Below are 25,290 nucleotides of genomic sequence, written 5' to 3' on the forward strand. Positions count from 1 at the left end.
CCAGCTCTGACCGGTCTGAGTGATCTGACCTTAATCCGATCACAATGTGAACTGCCTGTTTACCCCGACTTTCATGCTGTGAAGTGAAATCTGAACATGTTCATGCAAGGTGTAAATACCCTCAGGAATTTAGCAGTTAGCATGATGAGATTGTCTGCTGCTTCCATTAGCTTTTCCGTTGCTAACTGATTAGCTTCTCGGTTATGCCACGTTCATGACAACAGGGAAAACTGACTTTTCAAGCTTGTAGCTTCCCACTTGAAAGCATTCACACAACATTATCTGGATTTAGTGATTCTGGGCAAAAGACAGGAATGGTGCCCATTTCTGTGTGTACATTAAATTAGCTGAGGCTCCTGAGCCGTATGGAGCCCCGCTGATAACATCCTGTATAAACTAAAATAATGCCTGGCCACGCCTTATTAATGCATGGGAACGAGATCCTAATGCGTGGCCACAACTTAGTAAGGCGTGGGAATGAGATGGTTAAGTCGTGGATATGACTTAATAAGGCATGGGAACGAGATCCCGGCCACGCATTAGGATCTCGTTCCCACGCTTTACTAAGCTGTGGCCACAACTTAATTACTTCATTCCCACTCCTAGCTAAGTCGTGGCCACGCGTTATTTTTATTTACACAGGATGTCACCAGCGGGGCTCCGTAGAGATGCAACTGCCCACACTGCAAAAAATGATATCTTGGTCAGTGAGTTCATCTTGAATCTAGTTGATATATCTAATATTTAATTCATAGTAATTTAGTATTTTTTTAATCTCACTATGGCAGATACTTTGCTTTTAAAAATATGCAAGAATCAAGCAAAATTATCTGTCAGTGTAGTCACTTTTTCCAGGAATAAGTAACATAATCCAGTTACATTTTGTCATTTGTCATTGGATTCGGAATAGGTTATTTAACATATAGCGTATTTAACTTCAGGCCCATGTCTCACGTTGGGCCTTTGCCTGGTGCAAAGACTGCCTTTGGGGAAAAATGGATGGTCACAGTAATCTTGCATTTGTTTGGCTGGGCATATGTAAAAAGCTCTTAAAAAGCTTTAGGACCAGAGTTGAAGACTTGTTTGGTTGGTGCTTCATTTATTTTAAAGGTCATTGTAGGCTACAGCAATATAATATAATAGTTTGGTTAAAAATCTTCTACAGAATGACTTGCAATTGTCAGCGTGTAACTAGGAGAATTCAGAACTCCTGACAAACTCCAACCTTCCGAGTGGAAATTGAGAGTAGGATGACCGTTCAAATGAATTTTTCCATCTGGGAAGTCAGAAACGTGTTGGTCATGAGCGCAGCATTAACTTTTCCACTGTTAAGCTTTTCAGTTAGCTTGCCCACTGTCAACTGGTTAGCTCTCCAGTTAGCTTTTCCATTGCCCTCAGCTGTAGAATCAGACAGTAAAGCAGAGACTCCACTCCACTCAGCCATGACACTCTGAAGTTCTCCTCAGAGCTTCAGTCTGTAAACAACTGCTCACAAATCAGACTTACTCACAGACGCACACATGTAGATTGTTCTAGAAAAAAGTATGATTTTTCTCATTCAAAAGTTATACATTTACAAATAACAAATATATCAATTTGTTTTTTAATTATTCCAAACCTATCTGCAAGTATAAAAAGTCACTCTTTGGGTTTCTCCAAACCATCAGTCGCCTCAGTTAAAACGAGAAGACATCTGCATAGCTTTGCTTAAAATGGGCCTGACTTTGCCGAATTGCACAGCCACAAAATAAAATAAAATGAAATAAAAAATAAAAAAAAGCAGAGGTCACAATTCTCTAACACTTTCCAGACAGGTTTTAGGGTTCTGAATCATCCCCATACGCATCAGGGGAATTTCGCTATCCAAAGGAAGCTCACAACCAAGACATAAAGTGGCCCTTTTATTCCCATAGGCTGGACTATGGTGTCCCCCCCTAAAGGTTCAGAGATAGGGGCTATGGCAGTAAACCCTTTATGACACTTAGTTCAACTCAACTGCAGCACTATCATTCAATCCTGGCTATACAACATCTAGTGACGGACACCTGACGTAAAAAGCATTTAGCTCTCACAGCCTTGAGGACAGTTTGTTTGTGGTTATTTAAGCTTCTTCTTAAATGAACACATTTGAAGAACTACTGTCAGCACAGTTTGTAATTTTGTGAATAACTGCTGCTGCCTACATCCGAAATCTGGTAGCTCTATAGGTTCATTCACATCACTCGAGGGCCGAATTAGTGTAATTCTGAAAGGTTCACTAATAATAAAGCAAAATTAAAGCAGTCTAACTGGGAGGTACAGTACATTTAGAACTGTTTTGTTTGTTTTAAACAGCATCTTGGTAAACATCAGGAATGTGCAGGGGTGCTCGAGGGCTTGGTTAACTGTCCGAGGTGCTGCTTTTGGAACAGTGAACTCATTATCTACGTATTCATTACATTTCGGAGATGGAGAAAATGTACTGGTTAACAACTGTGTGGATTTTAGCTGTGAGTGAAGTTATGTGCAACTATGATGTCTCTGAACATGAGCGCGTTGCCAAGAACATGTTATGGACGTCACTGAGAAGACAGAGACGGCAGGGCGGGCTCTGGTGCAAGTTATTTTGCTAACTTCTCTCCAGAAAGGGTGAAAATACATTCTTCTGACAAAGTTACATGTCATATTGTCCACTGGCGAAAAAAATAACTTGTGTTGAAGACACGGAGCGACTCATCAGACACAGAACCTGCCGATTTCCCGTGGCTGTTATTGAATAACAAAACAATTTTTTCCACATTTCGCTATGTGTACAGATCTATGATCATTTTGGCTAAAGTCAATTTTTAACCCATTTTTTCTTCCCTGTGGTTAACTAAGCATCCATTCATATCCGTTCAGTATCTCCAGATATCAAAATTATTTGTAATGCACAGCCCTAGTAAATCTGTAGGTCTAATAACTAATCCAGAACATGCATTTGCTATTTACCTCATAATTGTCATTTTCATACACTAAAAACGAGATGCATTGAATTTGCACTGAAGTATCATGTGCAGACCAATAAAACGCACCACATCAGCACAGTAAGCTTAGCTAATAATAATTAAGCAAAACCTGTGTTGATGTACTGTTTTATTCATGTGGCTGAGCACACGGTTTCACTGTATTTGCTAGGAAACACCTGACTGAGAATAAGGCCCCTGTGAATGTGTGAATGAACATAACGGCTGCTCTGGCCTGTTTAGGCTGCAGCTAATTCACAAACTACAACCTATAGCCTGACTTCAAATCTCCAGCCTGAACCTCCTACAGTCGTCCTGAGTTAAAGGCCAAACACATCCTTCAGTTTGTCAGAGCTAAATCTCAGACTTCCACTGTAAGTGACTGGCAGTAGGGTGAGGAGAGTATGTCTGAGGCACTAGGAGGGGAAGCTGGCCTCTGATATGGGGCAAATGTGGTAACCCTGTACAAATCACCCTGAAGCAGAGCTTGAAGCTGTATCAGTTGAGGATAATAGCCAAGGACCTTCTTTCTGTAAATCTCTTATATTCGCATTGACTTCCCCAGGCCCTCATCTAGAATGATCTGAAGGATTGGAGTGGTTGGGGCAGATAAAGTGCAAAATGGCTCCAGGCCTTCACAAGATTCTGACGTTTGGTGGTTATTCGCTCTACTGTCTTGGTCTTTGGCTAGGTCAGTCATTAGGTTTGCTCTCTCCGTCTCTATTGCTCTCTCTCTTTTTCTTTCTCTACACTTAAAAAAGTGAGACACTACATTTACTTGATTCAATTCTATACATAACACCAGCCTAAATAAACATTACATCAACCTTAAATTTGCCTACTGTTGGCAATAAAGTTGATGTAATACATTCATGCGTAAATTATGTACATTTGAATCAAGTAAATTTGATGCTCGTCTTCAGTGTTAATTCTTTCCCTCTACACAGACTCAGTTCTTCTTGAAAAATGAGAAGAGGCGCTTGTCGCCATCAGAGAGGCGGTGAGGTCTCCTGGAAGGGGGTCCCGAGCAGGTGCGGGAGCCCGTGTTGGCCCCGGAGAAAGAGTACGGAGAGTCCCTCCATTCCTCCTGATGCTTATCCATCAACTGCTGATCTATCACTCTGTGCATATCATCCTGAGAAAGAGAGACACAGAGGTACAGTGAAAGAAAGAGGGAGGGAACATAAGGTTATGCTGCCTTTGTCAGTTGTGGACAAAAGGAATATGAGAATCAGACAAAAGTAATGAGATGCATATGAAAAGTACAGGGAAAACTGACAATGGATAAAACAAATGAGGGAAAATTTATGAAACCATGACAACAAGACATGAGTGAAATGGATGGACCTCAGCATGCCATGATAGATCCCTATAGAGTCGTGCTGGGGTAGAGGTAGAACTTAGAGATGGTACAATACGACTGTTTCTTTTCTGATACAGTCACTGATGCCTTAAGTATCAGCTGATACTGACTCACCAGTTATTTGTCTTAAAAAAATATATTTTTAATTGATGCATTGTAAGATGGTGATCTAAAAGTACTATAGTCAAACTATTCAGACACTGTATAACCTCATATGAATAGAATTTCCACAGTCGACAGCAGAAATCCACAGATTTTCTTCTTAAATTCTTTCACACAAAAATATCTATTTCAAATATGTGCAAGATAGGATTAAACTAGATTAGATTCTACCATATATTCAGCTAATTGTTATTCTTATGTTGACATTAAGCTACATGTATCTACTGTTGTCGCATGGCCTACTTTGTTTTTGCTTTCTGTGGTATAAGAAGCTAGATTTGTTACAGAATTGGATCAGATACTTTCTTTTTCTGCCTCCAACTTTTTTTTTTTTTTTTGCTAGTAACAGCTCGCTGCCGACACTGGGTATGGAAACAGTGCCATCTCTTGTATAAACTCTGGTCTGGATGTTGGCATGGGTCGAGATGGCATACAGGAGCTCACCTCTAAGGCAGGAAGGGGCTACCACAGGGGGAGAGGGGATTCGTACGGAAGCTGAGAAAGGCCACTAGATCAGAAACCACAAGAGCCACACAGTGAACAGCCCTGAGGAGGCAAACTGCAGGCATGGAGAGAGAGAGAGAGAGAGAGAGAGAAAGAGAGAGAGAGAGAAAGAGAGAGAGAGAGAGAGAAGGGGGAGAGAGGAGAGCTACAAGTTATACAGGGAGAGGGAAGGATTCTTGGACATACACTCAGTCTGTGTCTCTCTCTCTCTCTGACATTCGCACGCACACACACTCACTCTCACACACACTTTAAAGCAATGGTTTGTCCAAAAGTCAGATTTACCCCTTTGAAGTTTTCCCATTATCCCAAATACAGGTATCCCATATAGGTGCTTGGTTTACCCCACCAGCTGCCACCAAAACACACTGCTAAAGTTTGTTGTGAAGCAGAAAACCGATTCAAACATGTCAAATTGGACTGTACAGCAATGAACTCCATTTTGTTCAACATCCATGTGCCTGGCACGTCCCCTATTGACTGACACATTGGTAGGTCAGAGTACTCTGTCAAAAGTATAGCTTGTTTTTCAACAGACAGTGGAGTCTAATTTTCACACACTGTCATGCGTTTGTGTCGGCTGTACGTCAACATACTTTTTCATTGAAATGGCAAAATGAACGCAGCCTTGATCACACCTGCCTCAAACCACTAAGTGGTTTTGGACACAGTGATAAAAACAAGAGCAGTGCCCTGGTCAGTTGGATAAAAAACTGCAATAGACAGTCATCCTGACATTTTCACAGTACTTTGCCCATGTCTGTTAACTGGGCTTCCGTTACTTGATAGCTACATTAGCATCTCAGCTCCAAAACTAACTAGAATCAGTTCAGACACCAAACACGTCTTGGCTGATCAGCTAAATTTGGTATAACGAGAAAATGAATAAATTTGATTTTCAGACAAACCATTGCTTTAGGAGACAGTGAGAAAGACATCGATGAGACATAAACAGTACATCCTGAAAAGAAAAGAAATAGTGGACAGAGAAGAGAGCCAAAGACTCAAAGTCAATCAATGACAAACAGAAGAGAGAGAAGACACTGGGATACAGAAAGAGGGAGACACACAGTGAGAGAGGGCTTCAAGAAAGAGACCCTACAGACTCAGTAGAGCTATGCACTGAAACAATACCACATTAAAGACTTGGGGCCATAGGAATGTCAGTAGTGCTTGTGGATGTCTTGATTAGTGTTCTTTGATTTTCTGCACTGCTCAGAGAACTGGCTTGTGTTTCTATAAGCAAGGCTGTGACCTCTCTAGTCCCTTGGTCCTGGTGTAAACCAGGACAGACCCTGAGCAGGGTGGACATATATGGTCAAATATGAGTGTCCTAACAGGCCTCATGTTTGTGTGTTAGTGGGACTCCTGACCCACCTGCCAGGCTTCAAGCTGCTGCGACAGGTTGAGCTTCTGCTGGATAGCGTCCAGGAGCTGACTGTTCAGAGACATAATGTCTATCTTACACTTGGCCAGCTCCATCTCCACTGCTTTTTTCCTGAAGGAGAGAGATAGAATGAGAATGTGATGGTCTATCCCATGGTAGGACATGATATACAGGACAGAATGAGGTCATGGTTTCAAAAAGCACATTCACTAGAACTGCTTCAGATGAAGAAGAACCTGAAATCTTTCTTGTAGAAGTGGATTTTCTTCTGTAACCCACAGTACCATGCTACTGTAAAGTTAGCAAGCAGCCATAAATATCTAAACACTATTTATTATAATATAATGCAATATACTTGGCGATTGCGTCGTCTCGGTCTCTGATGGCGGTCTGCAGTTGTTCGCTTGGTTCTCGAACCTCCGACATGGCACGTAACCTCTCGTTCTCCTCCCGAGATGAACATACTTCTAATGAGAGCAGCGCAATCTATAACAGCATGATTAAACATAGCAGTGGAATCAATCTCAATACGATGGAAAAAGTGCTGTCAGCAAATCCCTTAGAGCAATGGATCTCAGTCAGGGGTCCTAAAGTCACACTGCCTTGTCTGTTGTGGGTTCTTCACAGTTCATGTAAAGGAGGATCTGCTAATTAGTTTCTAAGTTGCATCAGGTGTGTTGGGAGCAGAGACTCTGGACTAGAATTGAGAACCACTGCTTTAGGGGATCTTCAGCCATGCCACAGTACTAAGTGGTCTAAACAATGATGTTAAAGCTGCACTGTGTAAGATTTGGGAATTCGGAGAACCCTCTGGCGAAAATGTGTTACTGCACACAACGTGTGGAAGAAATGCTTCAGACCCCTTGTGCTGATGAATCTGACGTAAGCGTGCACTGAAAGAATATTCATAGAGAAAAGTCGGTAAAGGATGTGCCTTCCCAGGATGTAAGTGAATGATCTACTACTGTCATCATATGTTCATCAGTATAATGTTGATTTTGCATCTGAGACCTAAACACTGTGCCAGACCTTTCTGAGCCTGTGTGTTAGACATTAATGTGCAAAGACAGACGGATGGTCTGAAAAACTACCACAAAATCTCTGGCAACTTTTAAACTAACAAAATAAAAAAAATAAATAAAAAAAACAGCTTTAACTTCACAGGATGGGTTGTTGGGTAATATAGGTTGGGTAATATGATGACTTTTTTTATTATGTCACAATTACGCTTTTCTGTGTTTACATGTATCAACTACACAAAGAGATCATAATAAGTCCTGTTTAATTGGATTTAGTGCAGTGCAATGTGAAGAGAATCATTGTATTCATAGCATTTTTAAAATGTGGTACTACTTTTTCCCTCTTTCTCTGTTCCAAATGATCAAACCTCAGAAAAGTGAAATATTGTGATGAAGCTCATTTATCATGATATTTATCTTATCTTTGGTAGGTGCTACTGGATAAGATGCTTTTGTGGGTAGAGAATGGGTAGGTCAGTTTTATGGGCCAGCTTTATAGATATATATTCACTAGCCACTTTATTAGGTACACTCCTTCAATTGCTTGTTAACACAAATAGCTAATCAGCCAATCACATGGCCGCAACTCAATGCATTTAGGCATGTAGAGACATTTCCAACACCTTGTTGAAAGTGTGCCATGAAGAATTAAGGCAGTTCTGAAGGCCAAAGGAGGTCCAACCTTTTACTAACATGGTGTACCTAATAAAGTGACCGGTGAGTATAAGTTGTGTTCCAGAAACTCAGCTGCTGTCTTTTCTACAGTCTACAGCTTGTCAGTTTACCCTGTGAGTCTAACTTTCACTTCCAATTTAGTTTTGCTGACTCGGTGTGTGTGGGTGTGTGTGTGCGTGTGCGTGTGTGTGCGTGTGTGTGTGTGTACCTGATTATGGAGCTGCAGCACCTCTTCCTGTGCGCTGCGCACTCTTTCCTGTTCCTGTTCATAAAGCTCTCTCACTTCTCTCAGCTCCTCTCCCAGCTTCCTCACCTGCTCCTCCAGAACCTCCTCATCACTGCGCCGTGAACCCTGTACACACACACCCCATAAATGTAGTTTGCTTGTGTATTATCTCTCACTTTCCCTGCTCTAAATGGATAATTAACAAACCTTCCAGAGTTTTAGCAGAGAAACATTAAACTGTGCAGGAGTAGTTCTCTTTCACTGTCCCACTTTTACAATTTAACTACATATTAATATTTTAAAGTGTGATTTGGTTTTTTCAAAGTATTCACTCAGCTCTAGGCTTGACTCAGGGAAGAGGACGTCCCCTGCCTTGCATAGTCCCATGGGCTGCAGCATTTAAACAACCAGGCAATTCTCATGATTGGGCATGGGACACAAGCTCAGGTTTGATCACCCTGTAGCTGGCCACCTTTGATGAGGGTGTCTAGTGTTGAAAGGCCGAAACACCCCCTGATTCAAAGGTACACTACTGATGCTGTGACCCCAAATTACATCTGCCCTCACACCTCTCTCAACATCAAGGCAAACTTCATGTACCATCCACTGGCATAATGGACGGCTTTTGATCACGTCCCGCGTTTTATGATTCTTTTCTGGTCCTAAACGCATCAGATAAAGGGTCCATTTAAACTAAACTGCTTAAAAGAATGCTTTTGTGTAGAGTAAGCTAGTTAGTGGTTTTTACAGCATGGATTCCAGTGTGTGCACTACATACGTAGCCTCTTATGCTCCTTGGAGCCGCCAGTGGTTCCAAAACACAATTAGTCACATTCTTCATAACTTTCATATTTCATAAGCTACAGTGGTGTGAAAAAGTGTTTGCCCCCTTCCTGATTTATTATTCTTTTGCATGTTTGTCTCACTTAAATGTTTCAGATCACCAAACAAATGTAAATATCAGACAAAGATAACAAGTAAACACAAAATCTGTCTAAAAGACAGAAGGCGATTTTCGTTGGGAGTGACAAGGATGGACAAGATTAGAAATGAGCAGATCAGGGGGACAGTGAAGGTGGAGCAGTTTGGAGATAAAGCCAGAGAGGCCAGGTTGAGATGGTTTGGACATGTGTTGAGGAGGAATAGTGGATATATTGGGCAAAGAATGTTGGAGATGCCGGGTAGAAGGAGAAATGGTAGACCTCAGAGAAGGTTTATGGATGTAGTGAAGGTGGACATGGAGATGGTTGGTGTGAAAGTAGAGGAGGCAATGGATAGGGCAAGATGGAGGCAGATGATCCGCTGTGGCGACCCCTAAAGGGAGCAGCCGAAAGAAGAAGAAGAAGTAAACACAAAATGTAGTTTATAAATGAATGTCTTTCTTATTAACGGAAAAAGAAGTCAAAACCTACAGGGCCCTGTGTGAAAAAGTGATTGCCCCCCCAAAAGGTTTTTGGAAGGTGAGTGTCCCATTACATCTGGTGTAGAAGTAACACAGCATTTCAGAAAAGGAACATCATACCAACAGTAAAATATGGTGATGGTAATGTGATGGTCTGGGGCTGTTTTGCTGCTTCAGGACCTGGAAGACTTGCTGTGGTAAATGGAACCATGAATTCTGCTGTCTACCAAAAAATCCTGAAGGAGAATGTCCAGCCATCTGTTTGTGACCTCAGGCTGAAGCGCACTTGGGTTCTGCAGCAAGACAATGATCCAAAACACACAATAGCTTAAGAAAAACAAAGTGAAGACTTTGGAGTGGCCTAATCAAAAGTCCTGACCCGAATCTGACTAAGATGCTGTGGCATGACCTTAAAAAGGCGGTTCATGCTCGGAAACCCTCCAATGTGGCTGAATTACAATAATTCTGCCAAGATGAGTGGCTAAAATTCCTCCACAGCGCTGTAAAAAACTCATCGCTAGTTATCGCAAATGCTTGATTGCAGTTGTTGCTGCTGAGGGTGGCCCAACCAGTTATTAAGTTTAGGGGCAATCACTTTTTCACACAGGGCTCTGTAGGTTTGGACTTCTTTTTTCCCTTAATAATAAAGACCTTCGTTTATAAACTTCATGTTGTGTTCACTTGTTATCTTTGTCTAATATTTACATTTGTTTGGTGATCTGAAACATTTAAGTGAGACAAACATGCAAAAGAATAAGAAATCAGGAAGGGGGCAAACACTTTTTCACACCACTGTACATCTAAAACATGTGTCATATGAGAGCTGTAAGCATCTTCATTCCAGTCAAATAGATGAGTAACGTAATTTTAACCCCTTATAATAAAAGAAGCTGAACTCATCATTTTTTTTCTCTACTGAAAGTCGACCCATTTTCCACAAATCTGGGCTATAAACTATAAACAGACGGCGTCTCTTCAGTGAGAAAATAAAATCATAAAATAATACAATTAGTGTAATCAGCAGTAACTGTAAGCATACAGCGTTGTGTTTATGATCATAAAACACATTTTCTGTTCATTTGAGGGGAACTTTTTATTGACAAAATAAATAAATAAATAAAATGTAAAAATGCATTTATTTCATGCAGTTACTGAAGAATCTGCCTTAGGATTTGGTCATGTAAATTCAGAGGGACAAACCAAAATATACCCTCTGTAACGGGGAGCGAGGAGGCGGACGCATATGCGGAGATAAGCGACTTTTAAGGGCAAATCCAGGGTCATGATCGATACAGTCCAGGGTCACAGAGCCAACGCGAAGAGATCGGGGAACAGACAATGAAAAACCCACCAAACAAATCCATAACAAACAAACATCAAAAATAATCATATCAAACAAAGACGAGCAAACAAAAGGGGCAAACACAGGGCTTAAATATGAACAGGGATAATGAGGGACAGGTGGAAAACAGATGGGAACAATCGGGGCGGAGTCACTAAACAAGGGGTATGACCAATGGACTAGACCAAAACACGAACACATGGTCAGGACTGGGAGGGGCCAATCGTGACACCCTGGAGCATAAGAGGTTAAAGGGGGCAAAAAATCCCAAGTGATGGAAATCAGATATTTGAAGTAGGCCCGTCACAATTACAGCAGAATTGCTTGAGCACAATTATTTGAGATTACTGCAATTATTTCCCAAAAGTAATTAGATTTCACAAGCATACCGTAATATTCATAACAAACATAATGTGATAAGCATGCGTTTTCATTAGTTGGCTTAAGGCAAATAAATGAAAATAAGAGAAATGACTTTTCTAGGTTCTATTTTTAACTGCACTACATTGCATGTTTAAGGGGGAATGCTTGTTAATTGAATGAAAAAGGTCATTTTAGCATGTATGCTTGCAAAACAAATGTTTTTGTTCACAGTTTTGATTGGCTGTAGTCACTTGTTTCATATACTACAGTGCAGTGCACCCCATGCACAGCCAATTTAGCTGTTTTAGACTTGAAATGTATTAGTTGCACAATATGAACAAAACAGACAATTAAGCTGTTAATCAGAATTATTTCTATAACAATTAATCAGGCTGCTGATGCGATATGTTCTGCGATGTCATTTTATTGCTGGTCTGCAGGAACAAAATGAGCCTCTATGAAGATGTTAAAACAGGCAGATTATGTGGAGAGCACAGCGCTGACGTGCTACTAGAGGAAGCAGAAAAACATGCGCACGCATCACAAAACTGCTGGAAGTGAACCAAGACCCATGATTTTTCAGTGGACCACAGTTTGTTTGTTTAGCGCACACCTATTTACACCTGTCCAAACAGACGGTGAATGTGTAGCAGTGTGTGTGTGGTCACCGTGTACATGTTGCATTGTTTTAGTGAGTGTTGTTAACATGGACTTATTGCAGTGTGTGTGTGTTTGTGCGTGTGGTTAATGTGGACATGTTGCAGTGCTGCTCTGGACCCATGTAGTTTGTGTGTATATGGTTGAATGGTTGCTCTGAACCCGTTGCAGTGCGTGTGTGCGTGCGTGCATGTGTGTGTATGTGTGTGTGTGTGTGTGGTCACCATGGACTCACTGTGGTGTATGTGCATGTTTCATTACCGTGGACTCATTGCCGTCAAGTAAGTTTTGCGTCAGTCTCCGCAGCTCCAGCAGGCTGGACTGCAGGCTGCCCGTAGGCACGTCTTTAGCTGATGATGTCTCTGAAGACTCGTCCATCGAAGAATCCGTGGACAGGGCGGAGTCTGTGATGTCATTTCCTCTCAGCTGAGAGCAGATGGAGCGCACCTGGCAGTACGCTTCCCACAGCTGCAGCCGCAACTGCAGAGTAAGAGCGTGTTATTAATCCTCTGATTGGCACATTTATGATGCACACACTGTGACGGCCCCTTCTCATATTTTATTAACTTATTTCTTACTCGCACTTCAGAACAATAAGCAGAGAAACTCAGTCAAAGGTGCAAATTCTAAACTTTCTTCAGTACCACTGACACATTTTTAATTATGATTTTAGTTTGAAAAAAAGGTATTGTTGTGTGTTCAATATTGCAGGAAATGCTGTTTTTACCACGTTATTGCTATATACTGATAATAAACATAAAAATCCAAAGTGCAGTCCTAAAACCACACACGCAATGTAAATCAAATGTAGATGTAATCCATTACATAACTATGGTTGTTGGGGATAACTTGGTACAAAGTAACACATTAAGTGGTAATTATCATAATTGTGTTACTCATATGTTTTGAACAGAGCAAAATTAAGCACACTTAATAAAAAACATTCATTTATATATGTAGATAACTCATGCCTGTCTTGTGTAATTTACAGGCGCGTGTGCAATATATACGACTGACTGCACAACTTTGACTGCAGTGTGAGCACGGGACAATTCAAAGCATCTAATCTTGCCAATATTAAACTGATGAATAAAGACCTCCATGCTAAAGTGTCCCAACCTCGCCTACACAGAGGGAACGTCATTTTCATTCAGAAAGCTCTGTATGTATTTTCACTACATCTCAATCAGAGCAAAGGCATAGAATGTTTACTGTGATTGGCCGGTTCTTTCAAAATAAATACCTGAATGGACAATTAGGTTTTTCCTTGCACTTTCCAGTCAGTACAGATTTATATATGTTTTACGGAGTTACATTAAATTAATGAGTTGTGAAATTGCTTATCTTGTGAATAATCAATACAGTAATCCCATTACAGTCTGAGAGAAGTAATTAGTAAATTGTAATGGACAAAGAGTAACTACTTCATCTCTGATAAGTATGTAGTTAACTGTGTAATTATATTTAAAAAGTAGAGCAAAACAACAGTAATAACTGTACAATTGTAAGGCATAACATGGGCGCAGTTAATGTGAAGGCACTCTTATCTACAGGGGAATGAGATCCAGGACCAGACTTGCTTTCTGTGGTGCACATGTGTGTGCATCTGTGTAAGAGAGAGAGAGAGAGAGAGAGAGAGAAACAGCCAGTGCAAGGCAGAGACAGACACTGTTGCTGTGAGAGTGTGTGTGTGGGTGAGCTGGTTTCAGTGAGTCAGAGCTCAGACACCTATATCTCCTCTCTTTCTGTCTGTTGATCACTTCAGATCACATTTGTGCAATATATATAGTCTAGACTGCACCATACGCCACAGGCCAAAAGCAAGAAATGCTCCTGAAGGCCTGATTAAGCCTGGGCATCATTGAAATATTTTTTTTGACATCAAAACTTACTTACTTTTTTAAGTGAGTTTGATTTAGTATCTAAACATTAGTAAAATTTGCAAAAACAAAAATCAGCACAAGCTGCCTCTTTTGAATTGTGATAAAATCCCAGCAGATGAACATATACTTTCCTGTTCAACCTACAGCAGTTTAACCCCACCCATTCACATTAAAGTTATATGGAGCGTTTCAGCCCAGACTGCGTTTTGAGTAAGGCACAATATAGAGCAGTCATTGACAATAAATGATCATTTACATACATTAACACAGTAACAAAAACAGCCTGTTTCATTCTAAGAGCGATAAGAAAATCCTCATGTAAAAAAATCAATACTAACTGTTTTTGGTACATTACACTCACTGGCCACTTTATTCAGTTGCTCGTTAACACAAATAGCTAATCAGCCAATCACACGACTGCAAATCAGTGCATTTAGGCATGTAGAGGTGGTCAAGACAACTAGCTGAAGTGCAGACCGAGCATCAGAATGGGGAAGAAAGGGGATTTAAGGGGCTTTGAACGTGGCGTGGTTGTTTGTGCCAGACGGGCTGGTCTGAGTATTTCAGAAACTGCTGATCTACTGGGATTTTCACACACAACCATCTCTAGGGTTTACAGAGAACGGTCCGAAAAAGAGGAAATATCCAGTGAGCGGTCAGTTGTGTGGATGAAAATGCCTTGTGGATGTGAGAGGTCAGAGGAGAATGGGCAGACTGGTTCCAGATGATAGAAAGGCAACAGGAACTCAAATAACCAACCAGAATCTCTGAGGAACGTTTCCAACACCTTGTTGAAAGTGTGCCACAAAGAATTAAAGCAGTTCTGAAGGCAAAAGGGGGTCCAACCTTTTACTAGCAAGGTGTACCTAATAAAGTGGTTGCTGAGTGTAAATGCATGCAAACATTGCATAAGTGGGCCTCAGAGAAAACAATAAAAAAAGAAAACTATAAGCTATAGGCCAGTTAGTTCTCACCTCACAATCTAATTGACCTACGACAATGAATTTGATACCAGTGCTAACATAATCTCAGTTACCAAAGCATCTTCACAATTTGAGTTTTCATGCATACATAAAAAATCTAATTTCTTAATAAAAACTGGGACCTCATTTAACTAAAGAAGAAACTCTAGCACAATGTTCTGTTGTGGCTTTTTATTGTTCCTTTACTTCTTTACTGTTGCATCAAAGCAAACGAACTTATCGACCACTTCAAGTACACCTTACAGACTGGAGTCTTCCTGTTTCTCTGCATACTTTGACCCCCACACAACTACCACTGAGCAGGTATTACATTATCCTCAGCACTGCAGTCACACTGACATGGTGGTGGTGTGTTAGTGTGTGTTATGCTGGTACGAGTGGATCAGACACAGCAGTACTGCTGGAGTTTTACACACCTCAGTGTCACTGCTGGACTGAGAATAGTCCACCAAACAGAGCTACACAGCCAATAGCGTCCTGTGACCACTGATGAAGTGTCTGCAAACTCCAGAAGCACTGCTGATCCACTTGTACCAGTACAACACACACTTAAACGCCACCACATCAATGTGCTGAGAATGACCCAAAACAAAAATAATACCTGCTCTGTGGTGGTCCTGACTATTGAAATACAGGGTAAAATGGTGGCTAACAAAGTATGCAGAAAAACAGATGGAGGGCAGTTTGTAACTGAAAACTCTAAAGTGCACCTATATGGTAAGTGGATCTGGTTAAATCCTCTTGTGTCCTGCTGCTTGAGCGTTTTGTGTGTGTGTGTGTGTGTGTGTGTGTGTGTGTGTACCTGCTCTCTCTCCTGCTCCAGCTCCTCCTGCTCCATGCTCTGTTCTATCTCACACAGCAGTGAGTGGCTACTGGGGCTGAAGCTTTGCAGGCTCCTCTCCTCGCTCAGCTCCTCCAGCCGCGCACTCAGCTGCCGATGAGATATACGCACCTCCTGCAGCTCCAACTGGCTCTGCCGCAGCTGAGGACACACACCAGTGACAAACGCACTGAAACCAGCTACAGAAGATTTAGTGCTATGTTGTGAGGCAAGGGAAAGAGGGGGGGGGGGGGGGGTTTGGGGGTTAGCCCATGCTTGCATGACCTCAGGAATCACTAGCTGTAACAACAGTACGTTGTTATTTGAGATTATGTCATTTTCACTCATAGTACACTGAACCAAGCAGAGAAACTCAGCCAGACTTGTGGATCCTGAGCTTTCAATCAAGACCACATTTGTGTTTGTTAGCGGAAGATGAAATATTTATAATGACTTTAAAGAATAGTTTGACGAAAAATCAAACACCCCCGTTTTCGACTTACCTTAGATATAGTTGATCAGCCAAGACATGGGTGATGTTCAAAATGTGCTTCTTTAATACAGTGCTTAAGCTAAAAGCTAACATTGGTAACAAACAATACAAGTCAATAGTCACCCAAATTTTTTTTTTTTTTTTTTTTAGGTTAAACTAATCTCTAACCCGCTCAAACCTCCATGTATTTAGGAAAAACCTTGACTGACTGTTGACTTCTAGTGTTTGTTACCAACATTAGCCATACAGCTCCAGCGCTAAACTAAAACGCAGTCTGGACACCAAACATGTCTTGTCTGCTTGACACCATTTGGGTTGAGTGGACAATGGCTTTGAAACGCTCCTTCAAGTTGGATTTACAGTCATTCACAGAGGCCTGTTTTGCAGAAGGCAAAAACACACTTCATATATTGCTATAATAACTTCTAAACTCCTCAGGTTACAGTTATTGTAATCTGAGGAGGTGTGGCGCATAAAAACCCACCATCTTCACAAAGGATGCCTTAGGGAGAGAAACACCTCCTCAACAAAAACTGCAGGCCAACATAGCGCTGTTTACAGCATCTTCTTTTATGACATTTTTATTGACGTCAAATAGAAATAGTACACGAATAAATAGCAAAGGAATGCCGAAAAAACACAAAGCAACAGACAGCAGAGCTGCGTGTCCTTGTTCAAGTCCCCACAATGCTGACACAAAGGGTTCAAAGCCACTTTCAGCATTTTGGTCTGAGGAGATAACTTTGAGTCTCTATGCTCGGAAAAGCATAACATTCCTGAAATAAACATCTTACACGTCATAACTTTGTTCATCCAAACCTTTAATTCTATATTTTGTCTATATATTTTGGTGATTATATTTGAGCAATATGACAATATTTTATCATTCACCACATAAATATCACAATATAGTAGTTGAAGAACTCCAAGTTTATATGCAAAGTCAGCAAAATTGAGCGTGTTTAACTAAAAAAAATCAGCGTAGTTCTAAGTTCATCATTTTTATTATTGTGTCATGAGTGGCACAAATTATTATCATTATTTCTCAGACAAACTAAATATTGTGATGCATGTCACACATCGTGAAAAGTTAGCCCAATATAATCTTTTTTGCCGTATCGCTCTTCCTTACTAATAAGCTCAGAAAGTAAGTTCAGTCTCAAATGAAAAACATTCTAAAGCAATTAAATTACCTTATGTCATACATCCACATTTGCATTCTTACCTCTTAAATGTACAACAAATACCTGAATCCCTCCTAAGTGCGGGTTACTACCTGCACTTTCCACATCATTCAACACTTAAACAAAGTCATTCAGGGTGGTTTGATGTGAAATAGTGCATTGCATGAACTCAGATTCCTTCAAAGGAGTGATTTTGATAGGAACCAGGAGTCATAATGTCTGCAACACAAATATAGTCATGTTATTTACTACCACAGCAACCCGTTAAGCTCATGTGTCTTCTTCGTTGTTGATAATGCTAAAGTGGAGGGAAACAAAGGTGCTGTTCTGCCTTACAACCTCCTGCATGCTCCACCTCACAGTATATGGGCTTTTTAAAAATGTTAGAACTATGAGAAAACAATAGGTGCACTCCAGTCGCCCTAGTAGTTCCCTGCAAAGTGGACTCCGCAGGATATTCAGACCTTTTAAGGGTGACTGTAAACCACAGGCAATGAAAATGTTCCATTGGGGCGAAGGTATGACAGCACAGGGAGTAGTGAATAACTGTTCATCGCTACGCAGGAAGTTGCAGGAAAGTTTACTCATCAGTCACTGTATGTCTCACGTCTTGCTTCATGTTTGACTGACACGGCAGGATGTTCTGAATGACGGTATCTATTACTGTTCCTTTAACCAACATCCCAAGGAATATAACAGTACTGCCTGGGGACTGCAGCTGATGTCTCAGGCATCAGGCATCAGCACCATTTCAATTAACACTGTGCAGGAAGGTAGCTTTAAAGGCATTAAACGCTTGTCTGGCTGACTCAGTACGTTTCTTGAGAACTAATCTTTAAGGGAAACTAAAAGAATTTTCAAAAATTCTACGCAATTAAATGGCTGTGATGTGTACAAAGCAATATGCAGAGTCAAAATTGATCACAGCGGTGGTCATAGGAACCAGATGGCTCCACAAGCTCCCTCACCCTCCCTGACGCTGCATTTTATTGTAGATTGGTGATTTTGGCTTAAAATGCATTTTAATCTACTTCTTTTAATCCACTCATGGCAGAAGGGTACATGCAGGACACCGCGAGGTAAAATAGCCCTCAAAGAAAATGTATTGTTTTAGATTTTCCACTACAACATTACACATGAAAGCTCAGAGGACACGTGTAGCTTCAGTGGTGGTTTTGGGTAGTAAATAAAATGGCTATATTTGAGTTATAGACATGGCAACCCCTGGTGCCGATCACCACCACTATAAAGAAATCACACCCTGTACGTTTCTCTATGATGAACTGTTTCACGTCAAACCACTCGGAGTAACTGTTTACATCTCAAGGACTTAATAAAATGTAGTGTAAATGTAGTACATTTTGAAAAAATTGGTGGATTTCCCCTTTAAGATGGAGGCAAAAGTCATTTTTCAAAGTTTGTTGATATTGGAAATTTACTCTGCTTAAAAAAAGTACTACAAAACAAGTTACACGTGTAAAAAAAACACTTTGTTTGGAGTGGTCCTTTGTAGATGATTAATAAACTCTTAATAGATTATCTGTAACACGTCAACAACAAATCAGTGAAGTAGCAGAAGTGCAGCATCTGAATACATGAAGTAAATATCTTGAAGACGTCCTGTTGATACATTACGTACATGAAGTAGATACAGTGTTAATATATTACTTCATTACATAAAATCTGACCTCACCCAACCTCACCCGAAACCTAACCCTCACCCAACCTCACCCAAAACCTGACCCTCACCCAACCTCACCCAACCTCACCCAAAACCTGACCCTCACCCAACCTCACCCAAAACCTAACCCTCACCCAACCTTACCCAAAACCTGACCCTCACACAACCTCACCCAAAACCTAACCCTCACCCAACCTCACCCAAAACCTAACCCTCACCCAACCTCACCCAAAACCTAACCCTCACCCAGCCTTACCCAAAACCTAACCCTCACCCAACCTCACCCAAAACCTAACCCTCACACAACCTCACCCAAAACCTAACCTTCACCCAACCTCACCCTAAACCTAACCCTCACCCAACCTCACCCGAAACCTAACCCTCACCCAACCTCACCCGAAACCTAACCCTCACCCAACCTCACCCGAAACCTAACCCTCACCCAACCTCACCCAAAACCTAACCCTCACCCAACCTCACCCAAAACCTAACCCTCACCCAACCTCACCCAAAACCTAACCCTCACCCAACCTTACCCAAAACCTAACCCTCACCCAACCTTACCCAAAACCTAACCCTCACCCAACCTCACCCAAAACCTAACCCTCACCCAACCTTACCCATAACCTAACCCTCACCCAACCTCACCCAAAACCTAACCCTCACCCAACCTCACCCAAAACCTAACCCTCACCCAGCCTTACCCAAAACCTAACCCTCACCCAACCTCACCCAAAACCTAACCCTCACCCAACCTTACCCAAAACCTAACCCTCACCCAACCTCACCCAAAACCTGACCCTCACCCAACACCTGACCCTCACCCTGGCCCCAATCCTAACCCTCATGTTTTTGACGTTACTGACAGTCTGTTGTTTGTTTCGTACTAAAACGACAACTCAGAATAAAGTGTCACCAAACCTAAAACTGCTTTTGATATTCTTTGAAGGTAAAATGTGTAAAGCAGGCGTTGAAGAGCCGTCACCATAGTAACTCGCGCGTACCTGTAAGTCCTTCTCGTGGCACTGCTTCTCCAGCACGAGCGTGCGCTCTTTCAGGCTGTCCACCGTGTGCTGCAGCTGCTCGTTCTCCTCCAGCACGGCGGTCACGCGTCGCTCCAGTTCCCGCTTACGCTCCGACAGCATCTTTATCTGGCCGAGATAAGCGGACAGAGCAGTGGGTCAGACTCACCCCCGCGGACGCCGCGACCCTACACAGCTGCAGCTGACGCTTTCAACTCGTTTCCCGTCAGCTGGAAGCGACCCGCGGAGGCGGCGCATGCGCCGTGAAGTTAACACTACCCTGCTTTTAGGAATACTTGGCTCAGGCGTAGGAGGTCACTGACCCCCCGCAGGAATGCAGGCTTGATAACTTTAATAAACTCCCAACTAACTGACTGGCAGTGCAGGACACAGCAGAAAACAAACCGCAGGTCTGACCGCTGAGGCTGCAGCGATGAGTCGGTTTACCGAATCGATTCTTTTCGAACGATCCGTTTCAACGATTCTTTGATTCAAGTAAATTTTAATCTCCCTTCCTGATGTGAACCTGATGTTGGCTGGGTCTACTCACTAACGGCCTCTCTTTCAGTCTACAGAGAGAAAACAAGCAAATTCAAAGAGGTTGTTCTTGTCATCATCATCATCATATATTATTTAATGTTCCAATGATTTTATGAGGTTAAAAGGTGAAAAAATATTGTTAGAATCTTCTCAGAAGCCTATAACAATGATGCAAACAGTGTCGATCAATTCATCTGGTTTGCTGAAATGAACTGGCTCAAATGAACAACTCTTTCATAAGGACTTGGCCGTAAGACAGTCAAGCCACTGGGACTGTGATATGACCCAAAACGTTCTTGCTGTGTGACGGTTAGCGAGACACTAAAGAGCTTAGAACATTAAACAAACATCAGCTCTAGTATTTTGCTCGCTCCCTCATGTTATGACCTACATCTGCTAACCTATTTCAAGCTGTGGCTCAACTTTGCCTGGGTAACCAGAGGACTTTTCGCCTCTGTGGCTTCTCTTCTGCTGCTGCAGTGCCATTTGCCATGTGCCAGTTGCATTGGTCTATTTCAATACAAGCTAAATGGCATAAGGCTGCATTTAAATGCAGTTGAAACCCATAATGCCATAACTCGCTTGAAAACCACACAAGGGTTTTTTTTTTTTTTTGATGGTACTGACAGGAAACCATAAATCATGATTCAAACCCCTTAAGAAGCAAAACAGCTCATCAATAGGGAAAGACGTGCAATTCATCTCCTGACACTAATACTGCCAGCAGTTTTGGGAACACCCAGACATTGCAGCATTGTGCCTTAAAATAGAACTGAAGCTTTTCCCCACTCAGATACAGCTCCACCAGGCTCATCAGTGAGAGAGAGAGAAGGAGAGAAAGAGAGAGAGAAGCCTATTGATCCACATAAAGCAGCTCCAAATGCCTGTCACCACACTGACCACTAATCATGTGGTCTATCTAGTTATTTACGCTCCCTCTTGAATCAAACCCTTAACAGTAGTGACCCTTTATGTGTAATAATGATTCATTATAAAGAAATGGACACAGGTTTCTATGTAGTGGCATGCCAACAGAAAAGCAAAGCTAATCAGTGTGTGCCTATAGTGGTCCTGGAGTCAAACACTGATCAATGATAAATGGGGTAGAGAGTGGCTGACGAGTTTTCCATGACAGCTACAGTCAGTAATTGTACTGTGATAATGAGGCCAGTGAGAGGAAGTACAAAATAGGAGTTGTAATAAATGAGCCTGAGTGAGTCTACATGGGTCATTCTACACAAGTGGTTCAAAACATTGTCCCTCCATGATAACATATCGCTGATGTCGGAAGAAGCCCTCATATCTCCAATTTTGATGTTTTTTTCAGCTTTTGGCATATTTTGAAAGTACCTGTTGTTCTTTATATTGTCTATAAAGTTCATGATGAATGGACTAAAAAAACTGTCCAAAATGACTTGGAAAGACGTCTGGTTCCATCGACTTCCATTAGAAGTAAAGTAGGTTTTTTTCTTCTCCTGTAAAGTGCATAATTGACAAATTTTACAACAAAGTACTCAGCAACACAGCTGAGCTACTTTAAATAACCTTTATAACTATTTAAAATAATCATATACATTTGATAAATAATGTTATTTCATCATTTTCACAACAAAAGTTCCTATTTCCAAAATAGTAACTTTATAGGAGAAGGAAAAATAACTTTTTCATGTCATTTTGTAGCATTTCTATAAGATTTCATTCAGACAGCGTCACTATTCTGTTTTATACTGCATGCCCCCAAGTCCAACCCCTGAACCTGCTATGAAAAATAAAACAAAAAAATATCTTTGCTAATTTATCGCATAACTTTTCTCATAACAGGAATATGCGCTCCTCTTTTTGTATGTCATACCAAAACACACATAATCTCTCTGGACTGAAACCAACTCTCCTAAATGTGTAACCAAAATGAAGTAATAAATATTTTTCTTCTGTGGTGAGTGGATGCCTTTTAACATTTTGATATGAAACTGTTACAAAGTCAGAACATCCATATGTTTTAAAAAGCGTCTGTATCAAATATCCTATAATCTTATCTTACTCTTACAAAAGAAAAGATTTGATGTTTAAAAAAAATGCTTTTATCTGTCAAAAATTGATTGCTGCTGGCCTCTTGCTGTTTACACAGTGAGAGCCAAGCAAAAGTAGCTTGGCTTGTTATAAACAAAAGATGTCAAACATTTATGTCACTGCAAAAATACATTTTGTGTGTTTAGTATTAACATATGTGTCTCGGTAGTGAAATTCAGGTGTTAATTTGTGATTACTTTATATGCATCACACTGTACAACACAGTAAAATCACATTTTCTGTTTACATTCTGTAAAATGTAAAATTTTATAATATTCACAGAAACAAAATAACAAATGAAACTACAACAAAGGTTTTTTTACTCAGCCAACAAAGGAAAAAAATATTTTTATTAGTGATTTTCTTCGATATTTCAGCACTGGCAAATGTAGAAAGTCTGCAACTAGGTAAAACTTTCAAAATACATCCAGTTGTATGCAAAAGTTTTTTGTTTTTGTTGATTTTTCTAAGGGAAAATAAGTTAACACATTCTCTACAGCGACCACTATGGAGCCCCGCTGGTGGCATCCTGTATTGTCATGATTGGCCCCTCCCAGTCCTGTCCATGTGCTTGTGTTTACCTTCCAGTCCTGTCCATGTGCTTTTGTTTTGTTTCTTCCCGCACACCTTACTAAGTTTTCGCAGTAGTTTTCATACAAATCTTTGAACTCCTATGTATTGGTTTAAATCTATTAATGATTTAGAGGCATTGTGCAGGCATTTTGAGAGAAATATGCCCACAAAGGAAACTTATTTTTTCAGATTTTCTACTATTTTACCATCATCAACATTACTCATAATAACTCAAATACATGTTGGTTCAATTGTGTTTTAAGTAAATAAAATCGGTATATTTTTATTGTAGACAATGTGCCTCCCAGTTCTTATCACCTCCACTGTAAAAATGTGTGTGTGTGTGTTTAAAAGTGTGTTTAGCTATTTTGAATTCCTAAACTTTAGTATGCAACACAAAGAAGGGATATTAAAGGGGAAAGAACATTTACGTTTTTCTAACTCTTGGATCAGAACCACTTCTGTAGAATGAGCCGTATAGGCCTCATCAATATATGAGATTATGGTGGAGGAGATCATCTGATATAAGAGCTTTGCGTTTCTATGACATCAGGCATAGTTAAGGTGATACCACAGAGACCATCAGCTGAAATCATGCAGAAATGAACACATGCTTCAAGAGAACAGAGCACAACTTATAGACTTTATAACGATCCATGCAAATCACAATGTAGGGTCATTAGATGTGGATGAGAACAAATTCCAAACAGGTTCCTTTGCGAAGATATTGACAAATCTGAGATTCTGCGATCTGTGTTGACCCCCTGCAGCTGCCGGCAGCACATGAGGTCCTGGCGCTGATCCAGTCTGTGGATTTTCCTGAAGAATCGATGAGCGCCCATGATGGCTGCTGGGTATGACAGCGCAGAAAACATGTGCCGACATTGTTTGTCCTGCGCTGTCAAAACAAAGATTCTGTGACCGCATCACAGGCGGCACTTTAAAGCGATGAGTCTCTACTACTGGTTTCACTTTGAACCTTCAGTGTGATCTAGAGGAACCTTTTTTCCTTTTTTATAATGAGCATGGAAACATCTAAGCATGCAGATGAGAGGACTATAGTATAGATCCACTTACTTCTAGCCCTTGCTGCTCCCAGCAGGAAAGTACAACCCGAATAATTAAGAGGAGGAATGACAGAGGGAATTACGTCCATTAAAAAAAGGTTTTTAAAAACAAACAGCCCAGCACATAAAAACATGCACACACACCAACATTATTCTGCTTTGACATTCAAGCATTGCTTTTGAGACTTTTTATGTTTTCTTATTAATGGGTTGCATTGGTTGTTGGTTGGCGGAGGTGGCTGGTTTGCACCTGTTTACTCCCTTTTTATTTTGTTTTTCAGCATTTGTTAATTCAGACTGAGCGCAAGTCACATGCAAGTGTGAGACATGGAAGCCCTTTTCCAACATGTAGACTCGCCCATATACTGTATGTTTTTCTGGCAGAGTAATTTGAAATAATTACCTAAAACTTTTGACTTGGTATCCTAAAATAATGGCATGCTGTGTCAATATAATTTATTTCCTCAAAACGTTTACTTGGTATGTCAAAATAATGACTTCTAGATGTTTTGATTTACTATCTTGAAATAATGACTTGGTATGTTGAAATAATGACATTGGCTTGTAAAGTTGACTAATTATCTCAAAATAATGACCTGTTATCCTCAAATAATTACTTGTATTATTGAAACTTAATAAGTCAATGCTCTTTTGATTAGGGGCCAAGACTGCACATAATAGCAAATGTTGTAGCATCTCTAGACCGAAAACACTAACATGCTGCTCTCAGCAAACTGGGAAGAATAGCCTCTGAGCTTTGTACACATGTGAATGCAGTCGTGATGCTGTTCAAAAGTGGCGTGGTTACAGCTTCTGGTCTAAAATTAGCTTCATTTTACACTCACCGGCCACATTAGGTACAGTCCAGTTGCTTGTTAACACAAATAGCT

At 40.9% G+C, this 25,290-nt stretch overlaps 1 protein-coding gene across 3 annotated transcripts in view; it reads right to left on the reverse strand.

The window, feature by feature from the left end:
* Window positions 1–580: 580 nt before the first annotated feature.
* bicdl1 (BICD family like cargo adaptor 1) overlaps window positions 581–25,290 on the reverse strand; it is a 68,055-nt gene continuing 43,345 nt past the window's right edge. The window contains exons 4-12 of one of the 3 annotated variants that reach the window (XR_001858078.2): window positions 24,411–24,422; window positions 20,133–20,279; window positions 15,753–15,932; window positions 12,346–12,564; window positions 8,303–8,446; window positions 6,756–6,886; window positions 6,391–6,511; window positions 4,954–5,068; window positions 3,985–4,119 (exon numbers count right to left, since the gene is read on the reverse strand). Coding sequence is in view for 2 of the 3 variants with exons in the window: in XM_017702818.2 (XP_017558307.1) it covers window positions 3,934–4,119; window positions 6,391–6,511; window positions 6,756–6,886; window positions 8,303–8,446; window positions 12,346–12,564; window positions 15,753–15,932; window positions 20,133–20,279; window positions 24,411–24,422 (1,140 nt within the window). In the remaining variant the exon portion in view is untranslated. Of the gene's footprint in view, window positions 4,120–4,953; window positions 5,069–6,390; window positions 6,512–6,755; window positions 6,887–8,302; window positions 8,447–12,345; window positions 12,565–15,752; window positions 15,933–20,132; window positions 20,280–24,410; window positions 24,423–25,290 lie in introns of all 3 variants that reach the window. The other 2 variants (XM_017702818.2, XM_017702819.2) reach the window with 2 other exon arrangements.

This window comes from Pygocentrus nattereri, chromosome 28 (genome assembly GCF_015220715.1).
Source record: "Pygocentrus nattereri isolate fPygNat1 chromosome 28, fPygNat1.pri, whole genome shotgun sequence".
Taxonomy (NCBI): domain Eukaryota; kingdom Metazoa; phylum Chordata; class Actinopteri; order Characiformes; family Serrasalmidae; genus Pygocentrus; species Pygocentrus nattereri.